Source organism: Cyrtonyx montezumae, unplaced genomic scaffold (assembly GCF_038088225.1).
Source record: "Cyrtonyx montezumae isolate F1298 unplaced genomic scaffold, pur_monq_1.0 scaffold_49, whole genome shotgun sequence".
In the NCBI taxonomy this organism is placed as follows: Eukaryota; Metazoa; Chordata; class Aves; order Galliformes; family Odontophoridae; genus Cyrtonyx; species Cyrtonyx montezumae.
Window position 1 is genome coordinate 341344 of NW_027072055.1, and position 10857 is coordinate 352200.

Here is a 10857-nt window from a genome sequence, read left to right on the forward strand (position 1 = left end):
TTCCATCCTTGCACATGTTCATGTGCATTTTTGGAAATCATAAGTTCATAAGGTTGGAAAGGACCTACAAGATCATCTAGTCCAACCATCCTCCTATCACTATCTCTACCCAACTACTAAATCAAATCCTTTAGCACCTCATCTAAATGCTTCTTGAACAGCGCTAGGGATGGTGCCTCAACCACCTCCCTAGGCATGCCATTCCAGTGCCTGACCACTCTTTCAGAAAAAAAATGTTTCCTCAGGTCTAATCTAAATCTTCCCCGGCGCAACTTGTGGCCATTCCCTCTCGTCCTGTTGTTATTTATCAGGGAGAAGAGGCCAACACCCTCCTCACCACAACCCCCCTTTCAGAAAGTGGTAGAGTGCAGTAAGGTCTCCTCTGAGCCTCCTCTTCTCCAGACTAAACAATCCCAGCTCCCTCAGCCGCTCCTCATAAGACTTGTGCTCCAGACCCCTCACCAGTTTTGTTGCCCTTCTCTGAACATGCTCCAGGGCCTCAATGTCCTTCTTGTAATGAGGGGCCCAAAACTGAACACAGTACTCGAGGTGCGGCCGTACCAGAGCTGAGTACAGGGGGATGATCACCTCCCTGCTCCTGCTGGCTACACTATTTCTAATACAGGCCAGGATGCTGTTGGCCTTCTTGGCCATCTGGGCACACTGCCAGCTCATGTTGAGCCAAGCATCAACCAGCACCCCCAGGTCCTTTTCCTCTCTACATTCTTCAAGCCATTCTGCCCCAAGCCTATAGCATTGCATGGGGTTATTGTGGCCAAAGTGCAGGACCCGGCACTTGGTCTTATTGAACCTCATCCCATTGAGCTCAGCCCAGCTATTCAGCCTATCCAAGTCCCTCTGAAGGGCCTCCCTACCCTCAGGCAGTTTGACACATCCTCCCAACTTGGTGTCATCTGCAAACTTACTGAGGGTACAAATCGCACCATTTCACATGCATCTGTACATCAACATATGTGCAGAAGCGTACATACATGTGCAAAGGCTTCCCTACTCACATACCTGTGCATTCACACATACACACGCACGTTTGGACAAATGATTGCACACACCATTCATGTTCATGCAACTATGTGCAAAACCATACTCATGTGCAAAAGATTTCATTGCATACACACATGTTCACACACACGTGTGAACATGTGTGTGTGCACAACTGTGGGCAAACCAATCTCTTTGCACACCCATGTGCAAGAAGACGCAAACACAGCTCTTGTTTTGCACATAGCCATGAGTGTGCACACATGTCACGGTGTTATCCATGACATAAGTTCATAAGTTCATAAGGTTGGAAAGGACCTATAAGATCATCTAGTCCAACCATCCTCCTATCACTATCTCTACCCAACTACTAAATTAAGTCCTTTAGCACCTCATCTAAACGCTTCTTGAACAGCGCTAGGGATGGTGCCTCAACCACCTCCCTAGGCAGGCCATTCCAGTGCCTGACCACTCTTTCAGAAAAGAAATGCTTCCTCAGGTCTAATCTAAATCTTCCCCGGCGCAACTTGTGGCCATTCCCTCTCGTCCTGTCATTACTTATCAGGGAGAAGAGGCCTACCCCCTCCTCACCACAACCCCCCTTTCAGGAAGTGGTAGAGTGCAATAAGGTCTCCTCTGAGCCTCCTCTTCTCCAGACTGAACAATCCCAGCTCCCTCAGCCGCTCCTCATAAGACTTGTGCTCCTGGCCCCTCACCAGTTTTGTTACCCTTCTCTGAACACGCTCCAGGGCCTCAATGTCCTTCTTGTAGTGAGGCACCCAAAACTGAACACAGTACTCGAGGTGCGGCCGTACCAGAGCTGAGTACAGGGGGATGATCACCTCCCTGCTCCTGCTGGCTACACTATTTCTAATACAGGCCAGGATGCCGTTGGCCTTCTTGGCCATCTGGGCACACTGCCGGCTCATGTTGAGCCGAGCATCAACCAACACCCCCAGATCCTTTTCCTCTCTACATTCTTCAAGCCGTTCTGCCCCAAGCCTATAGCATTGCATGGGGTTATTGTGGCCAAAGTGCAGGACCCGGCACTTGGTCTTATTGAACCTCATCCCATTTAGCTCAGCCCAGCTGTTCAGCCTATCCAAATCCCTCTGAAGGGCCTCCCTACCCTCAGGCAGTTTGACACATCCTCCCAGCTTTGTGTCATCTGCAAACTTACTGAGCATACACTCAATTCCCTCGTCTAGGTCATCAATAAAGATATTAAACAAGATGGGCCCCAAAACTGACCCTTGGGGGACACCACTCGTAACAGGACGCCAGCTGGACTTAACTCCATTAACCACTACCCTCTGGGCACGGCCCTCCAGCCAGTTCTCCACCCAGAGAAGAGTGAACCTGTCCACACCACGGGCTGCCAGTTTCCTTAGGAGAATACTGTGGGAGACCGTGTCAAAGGCCTTGCTGAAGTCCAGGTAGACTACATCAACAGCCTTTCCCTCGTCTACCTGTCTGGTCACCCAGTCATAGAAGGAGATGAGGTTGGAGGGACACAAGGAAAAAAAGAGGGAGAATGACAGGGACACAAGGAAAAAAAGAGGGAGAAAGGGAAGGAAGAAATAAAAATCTGCACTGTCAGTGGCCACGTGGCTGCCCAAGCACAACTCTGTGCTCTGGGGGCTGGGAGGAGGAAGGAGAAGGGCATTCAGATAACAGATAGGTTTAAAGAAAAAGGACAGTGATTTGAGGAGGAACCTGATGGTTATTTCGTTGTTTTTCAGTAGCCCGACACTTGGGCACTTGAGCATTTACGTGATGCACCTTTACAACCATATTTTTTGTTTGGGCACCAATGTCTCTCCACAGTTCAGCAGCCCAAATAGGTTTACCCTTCCATTGCCAGTTGTTGTGTTCCCACTGCTGCAACCACCCCCGTAAAGCATTTGCCACCATCCATAAGTCAGTATAAAGATACAACATTGGCCACCTCTCCCATTCAGCCGCATGTAAGGGCAGTTGGACAGCCTTTACCTCTGCAAATTGACTTGATTCTCCTCCTTCAGTGGCCTCTGCAACTCATCATCGTGTGGGGCTCCACACAGCAGCCTTCCATTTGCAGTGCTTCCCCACAATATGACAAAATCCGTCAGTGAACAAGGCGTATCTCTTTTCATTGTGTGGTAGTTCATTGTATGGTGGGGGTCTCTTAAGCACATGATACATCTGCTGGTGTTGTTCCAAACTTTTTACCTTCAGGCCAGTCCATGATCACCTCCAGGATTCCTGGAGGACTGAGGTTCCCCATCCGAACTCGATGTGCAATCAGCGCAATCCACTTTCTCCAAGTGGCATCAATAGCATGATGGGTAGAGGGAGCTGTTCCTTTGAACATCCAGCTCAGCACTGGCAGTCGAGGTGCCAGAAGGAGCTGCATTTCAGTGCTGATTACTTCGGAAGCAGCTCGAACCCCCTCGTACACGGCTAAGATCTTCTTCTCAGTTGGAGTGTAGCACTCCTCAGACCCCCTGTATGCTCAACTCCAGAACCCAAGGGGTCAGCCTCAGGTCTCTCCAGAGGCTCTTTGCCACAAACTCCAAGTGGGACCTACCTTTCCAGCAGCAGTGTAGAGGATATTCTTGACATCCTGTCCCATCTGCACTGGCCCCAGGACCACAGCTTGAGCAATCTCCTGCTTAATTTGCTCAAAGGCCTGCTGCTGCTCAGGACCCTCACACAAAATGGTATTTCTTCTGTTACCTGATAAAGGGGGTTTACAATGAGGCTACAGACAGGAATGTGCATTTTCCAAAAGTCCACTATGCCCAGAAAAGATTGAGTTTCTTCTTTACTAGTGGGTGGAGACATGGCAGTAATGTTGTTAATCACATCTACTGGGACGTAATGACATCCATCTTGCCACTTTATTCCTAGGAACTGAATTTCCTGTGCAGGCCCTTTCATTTGCTTTGCTTAATAGTGAAACCTACACCCAGAAGAATTTGGATTACTTGCTCTCCTTTCTCAAAAACTTCCTCTGCTGTATCTCCCCCACACTGCAATGTCATCAGTGTACTTCAGGAGCTTGGGAAAAGCTCTGCCATAAACATGCAGTCAGTGCTGGAAATGGACAATGCCAGAGGCTGGGGGTGACAAATGTCCAGAGCCACCTTCGTGGTCTGCCCATGTCCCCAAGGGCATAGACAAAAAGGGAAGAGTGGAAGTGCAAAGAGAGCAGCACTGCAAGACCGTGTCCTGCTGCTGTCTGTGACCATTGGACCTGGGAAGCAGCAACCCCGTTTCAAACACTGATGAGAGGACAGGCCCACTGGGCAGTGAGGGGCAGCCCCCCATGAGCACTGAGGCCGCTGCTCTGTGGTGCAGATGGGCTCTTGGCCCCTGAACTACTCCTGCATACGTGAGTTGCTCTCCCAGTTTCAGAGAAGATGGGAAAACATGGGAATGGAGATATGTATTTCTGCTGGCGTCTTTATTGTATTTATGTTCATAAATACAATTTATGTACGAGAGCTTTGATCTATGGGTACATGAGATAAGTGTGTTAAAGCATGACAGAAATGTGGCAGGCCAAGAAGAAAACTTTTTAAATCAGTCATGCCAGTGGAAACAATAATGAAGGCAAATAATAACGAGGGATTATCCAAATGATTTCTGAATTACCTTGGGGCTCCTGTTAGGCTGACGTGCATTTTTTGGAAGTTGAACAAGTACATATTGCTCACTGCATTCTTGAGCTTCTGGTTCCTCAGGCTGTAGATGAGAGGATTCGCTGCTGGAGGCACCACTGAGTACGGAAATGTTACCAGTAGGTCCAGGGATGGAGAAGAGAGAGAAGGGAGCTTCAGGTAGGCAAACGAGCCAGTGCAGACAAAGAGAGAGACCACAGCCAGGTAGGAGAGGCACGTGGATAAGGTTTTGTGCCAGCCTTGCTCAGAGGGCATCCTCAGCACAGACCTGAAGATATGCCCGTAAAACAGCACAATGAAAACTAAATATACATTAATAATGCTAAAATAAATAATTTCCATTTCCCTGAGGCAGTATGATTGTGAGCATGAGAGCCTAAGGATCTGGGCGATTTCACAGAAGAACTGGTCCACAGCATTGTCCTGCCACAGTGGTATAGGAAATGTATTGGCAGTGTGCAGTAGAGCATAGAGAACAGCAGTGCCCCAGGCAGCTGCAGCCATGGTGACACAAGCTCTGCTGCCCAGGAGGGTCCCGTAGTGCAGGGGCTTGCAGATGGCAACAAAGTTGGTCATAGGCCGTGACTGTGAGAAGGAAATACTCTGCTGTCATGAAGAAGGGAAAGAAAAAGACCTGTGCAGCACATCCTGTGTAGGAGATGGCCCTGGTTCATAAGTTCATAAGTTCATAAGGTTGGAAAGGACCTACAAGATCATCTAGTCCAACCATCCCCCTATCACTATCTCTACCCAACTACTAAATTAAATCCTTTAGCACCTCATCTAAACGCTTCTTGAACAGCGCTAGGGATGGTGCCTCAACCACCTCCCTAGGCATGCCATTCCAGTGCCTGACCACTCTTTCAGAAAAAAAATGTTTCCTCAGGTCTAATCTAAATCTTCCCCGGCGCAACTTGTGGCCATTCCCTCTCGTCCTGTTGTTATTTATCAGGGAGAAGAGGCCAACACCCTCCTCACCACAACCCCCCTTTCAGAAAGTGGTAGAGTGCAGTAAGGTCTCCTCTGAGCCTCCTCTTCTCCAGACTAAACAATCCCAGCTCCCTCAGCCGCTCCTCATAAGACTTGTGCTCCAGACCCCTCACCAGTTTTGTTGCCCTTCTCTGAACATGCTCCAGGGCCTCAATGTCCTTCTTGTAATGAGGGGCCCAAAACTGAACACAGTACTCGAGGTGCGGCCGTACCAGAGCTGAGTACAGGGGGATGATCACCTCCCTGCTCCTGCTGGCTACACTATTTCTAATACAGGCCAGGATGCTGTTGGCCTTCTTGGCCATCTGGGCACACTGCCAGCTCATGTTGAGCCAAGCATCAACCAGCACCCCCAGGTCCTTTTCCTCTCTACATTCTTCAAGCCATTCTGCCCCAAGCCTATAGCATTGCATGGGGTTATTGTGGCCAAAGTGCAGGACCCGGCACTTGGTCTTATTGAACCTCATCCCATTGAGCTCAGCCCAGCTATTCAGCCTATCCAAGTCCCTCTGAAGGGCCTCCCTACCCTCAGGCAGTTTGACACATCCTCCCAACTTGGTGTCATCTGCAAACTTACTGAGGGTACAAATCGCACCATTTCACATGCATCTGTACATCAACATATGTGCAGAAGCGTACATACATGTGCAAAGGCTTCCCTACTCACATACCTGTGCATTCACACATACACACGCACGTTTGGACAAATGATTGCACACACCATTCATGTTCATGCAACTATGTGCAAAACCATACTCATGTGCAAAAGATTTCATTGCATACACACATGTTCACACACACGTGTGAACATGTGTGTGTGCACAACTGTGGGCAAACCAATCTCTTTGCACACCCATGTGCAAGAAGACGCAAACACAGCTCTTGTTTTGCACATAGCCATGAGTGTGCACACATGTCACGGTGTTATCCATGACATAAGTTCATAAGTTCATAAGGTTGGAAAGGACCTATAAGATCATCTAGTCCAACCATCCTCCTATCACTATCTCTACCCAACTACTAAATTAAGTCCTTTAGCACCTCATCTAAACGCTTCTTGAACAGCGCTAGGGATGGTGCCTCAACCACCTCCCTAGGCAGGCCATTCCAGTGCCTGACCACTCTTTCAGAAAAGAAATGCTTCCTCAGGTCTAATCTAAATCTTCCCCGGCGCAACTTGTGGCCATTCCCTCTCGTCCTGTCATTACTTATCAGGGAGAAGAGGCCTACCCCCTCCTCACCACAACCCCCCTTTCAGGAAGTGGTAGAGTGCAATAAGGTCTCCTCTGAGCCTCCTCTTCTCCAGACTGAACAATCCCAGCTCCCTCAGCCGCTCCTCATAAGACTTGTGCTCCTGGCCCCTCACCAGTTTTGTTACCCTTCTCTGAACACGCTCCAGGGCCTCAATGTCCTTCTTGTAGTGAGGCACCCAAAACTGAACACAGTACTCGAGGTGCGGCCGTACCAGAGCTGAGTACAGGGGGATGATCACCTCCCTGCTCCTGCTGGCTACACTATTTCTAATACAGGCCAGGATGCCGTTGGCCTTCTTGGCCATCTGGGCACACTGCCGGCTCATGTTGAGCCGAGCATCAACCAACACCCCCAGATCCTTTTCCTCTCTACATTCTTCAAGCCGTTCTGCCCCAAGCCTATAGCATTGCATGGGGTTATTGTGGCCAAAGTGCAGGACCCGGCACTTGGTCTTATTGAACCTCATCCCATTTAGCTCAGCCCAGCTGTTCAGCCTATCCAAATCCCTCTGAAGGGCCTCCCTACCCTCAGGCAGTTTGACACATCCTCCCAGCTTTGTGTCATCTGCAAACTTACTGAGCATACACTCAATTCCCTCGTCTAGGTCATCAATAAAGATATTAAACAAGATGGGCCCCAAAACTGACCCTTGGGGGACACCACTCGTAACAGGACGCCAGCTGGACTTAACTCCATTAACCACTACCCTCTGGGCACGGCCCTCCAGCCAGTTCTCCACCCAGAGAAGAGTGAACCTGTCCACACCACGGGCTGCCAGTTTCCTTAGGAGAATACTGTGGGAGACCGTGTCAAAGGCCTTGCTGAAGTCCAGGTAGACTACATCAACAGCCTTTCCCTCGTCTACCTGTCTGGTCACCCAGTCATAGAAGGAGATGAGGTTGGAGGGACACAAGGAAAAAAAGAGGGAGAATGACAGGGACACAAGGAAAAAAAGAGGGAGAAAGGGAAGGAAGAAATAAAAATCTGCACTGTCAGTGGCCACGTGGCTGCCCAAGCACAACTCTGTGCTCTGGGGGCTGGGAGGAGGAAGGAGAAGGGCATTCAGATAACAGATAGGTTTAAAGAAAAAGGACAGTGATTTGAGGAGGAACCTGATGGTTATTTCGTTGTTTTTCAGTAGCCCGACACTTGGGCACTTGAGCATTTACGTGATGCACCTTTACAACCATATTTTTTGTTTGGGCACCAATGTCTCTCCACAGTTCAGCAGCCCAAATAGGTTTACCCTTCCATTGCCAGTTGTTGTGTTCCCACTGCTGCAACCACCCCCGTAAAGCATTTGCCACCATCCATAAGTCAGTATAAAGATACAACATTGGCCACCTCTCCCATTCAGCCGCATGTAAGGGCAGTTGGACAGCCTTTACCTCTGCAAATTGACTTGATTCTCCTCCTTCAGTGGCCTCTGCAACTCATCATCGTGTGGGGCTCCACACAGCAGCCTTCCATTTGCAGTGCTTCCCCACAATATGACAAAATCCGTCAGTGAACAAGGCGTATCTCTTTTCATTGTGTGGTAGTTCATTGTATGGTGGGGGTCTCTTAAGCACATGATACATCTGCTGGTGTTGTTCCAAACTTTTTACCTTCAGGCCAGTCCATGATCACCTCCAGGATTCCTGGAGGACTGAGGTTCCCCATCCGAACTCGATGTGCAATCAGCGCAATCCACTTTCTCCAAGTGGCATCAATAGCATGATGGGTAGAGGGAGCTGTTCCTTTGAACATCCAGCTCAGCACTGGCAGTCGAGGTGCCAGAAGGAGCTGCATTTCAGTGCTGATTACTTCGGAAGCAGCTCGAACCCCCTCGTACACGGCTAAGATCTTCTTCTCAGTTGGAGTGTAGCACTCCTCAGACCCCCTGTATGCTCAACTCCAGAACCCAAGGGGTCAGCCTCAGGTCTCTCCAGAGGCTCTTTGCCACAAACTCCAAGTGGGACCTACCTTTCCAGCAGCAGTGTAGAGGATATTCTTGACATCCTGTCCCATCTGCACTGGCCCCAGGACCACAGCTTGAGCAATCTCCTGCTTAATTTGCTCAAAGGCCTGCTGCTGCTCAGGACCCTCACACAAAATGGTATTTCTTCTGTTACCTGATAAAGGGGGTTTACAATGAGGCTACAGACAGGAATGTGCATTTTCCAAAAGTCCACTATGCCCAGAAAAGATTGAGTTTCTTCTTTACTAGTGGGTGGAGACATGGCAGTAATGTTGTTAATCACATCTACTGGGACGTAATGACATCCATCTTGCCACTTTATTCCTAGGAACTGAATTTCCTGTGCAGGCCCTTTCATTTGCTTTGCTTAATAGTGAAACCTACACCCAGAAGAATTTGGATTACTTGCTCTCCTTTCTCAAAAACTTCCTCTGCTGTATCTCCCCCACACTGCAATGTCATCAGTGTACTTCAGGAGCTTGGGAAAAGCTCTGCCATAAACATGCAGTCAGTGCTGGAAATGGACAATGCCAGAGGCTGGGGGTGACAAATGTCCAGAGCCACCTTCGTGGTCTGCCCATGTCCCCAAGGGCATAGACAAAAAGGGAAGAGTGGAAGTGCAAAGAGAGCAGCACTGCAAGACCGTGTCCTGCTGCTGTCTGTGACCATTGGACCTGGGAAGCAGCAACCCCGTTTCAAACACTGATGAGAGGACAGGCCCACTGGGCAGTGAGGGGCAGCCCCCCATGAGCACTGAGGCCGCTGCTCTGTGGTGCAGATGGGCTCTTGGCCCCTGAACTACTCCTGCATACGTGAGTTGCTCTCCCAGTTTCAGAGAAGATGGGAAAACATGGGAATGGAGATATGTATTTCTGCTGGCGTCTTTATTGTATTTATGTTCATAAATACAATTTATGTACGAGAGCTTTGATCTATGGGTACATGAGATAAGTGTGTTAAAGCATGACAGAAATGTGGCAGGCCAAGAAGAAAACTTTTTAAATCAGTCATGCCAGTGGAAACAATAATGAAGGCAAATAATAACGAGGGATTATCCAAATGATTTCTGAATTACCTTGGGGCTCCTGTTAGGCTGACGTGCATTTTTTGGAAGTTGAACAAGTACATATTGCTCACTGCATTCTTGAGCTTCTGGTTCCTCAGGCTGTAGATGAGAGGATTCGCTGCTGGAGGCACCACTGAGTACGGAAATGTTACCAGTAGGTCCAGGGATGGAGAAGAGAGAGAAGGGAGCTTCAGGTAGGCAAACGAGCCAGTGCAGACAAAGAGAGAGACCACAGCCAGGTAGGAGAGGCACGTGGATAAGGTTTTGTGCCAGCCTTGCTCAGAGGGCATCCTCAGCACAGACCTGAAGATATGCCCGTAAAACAGCACAATGAAAACTAAATATACATTAATAATGCTAAAATAAATAATTTCCATTTCCCTGAGGCAGTATGATTGTGAGCATGAGAGCCTAAGGATCTGGGCGATTTCACAGAAGAACTGGTCCACAGCATTGTCCTGCCACAGTGGTATAGGAAATGTATTGGCAGTGTGCAGTAGAGCATAGAGAACAGCAGTGCCCCAGGCAGCTGCAGCCATGGTGACACAAGCTCTGCTGCCCAGGAGGGTCCCGTAGTGCAGGGGCTTGCAGATGGCAACAAAGTTGGTCATAGGCCGTGACTGTGAGAAGGAAATACTCTGCTGTCATGAAGAAGGGAAAGAAAAAGACCTGTGCAGCACATCCTGTGTAGGAGATGGCCCTGGTTCATAAGTTCATAAGTTCATAAGGTTGGAAAGGACCTACAAGATCATCTAGTCCAACCATCCCCCTATCACTATCTCTACCCAACTACTAAATTAAATCCTTTAGCACCTCATCTAAACGCTTCTTGAACAGCGCTAGGGATGGTGCCTCAACCACCTCCCTAGGCATGCCATTCCAGTGCCTGACCACTCTTTCAGAAAAAAAATGTTTCCTCAGGT

General features: G+C 49.0%; 1 protein-coding gene across 1 annotated transcript; it reads right to left on the minus strand.

Annotated features, from left to right (window-relative positions):
• Window positions 1–9939: 9939 nt before the first annotated feature.
• LOC136055880 (olfactory receptor 14J1-like) lies at window positions 9940–10545 on the minus strand. The gene has a single exon (XM_065747751.1). It carries the CDS (start codon window positions 10543–10545, stop codon window positions 9940–9942), a length of 606 nt encoding a protein of 201 aa, XP_065603823.1.
• Between the last annotated feature and the right edge of the window lie 312 nt (window positions 10546–10857).

What these genes read in the sequence shown, in the direction of transcription:
- LOC136055880 (XM_065747751.1), bottom strand. Translation starts at nt 10,545, where the DNA reads ATGACCAACTTTGTTGCCATCTGCAAGCCCCTGCACTACGGGACCCTC.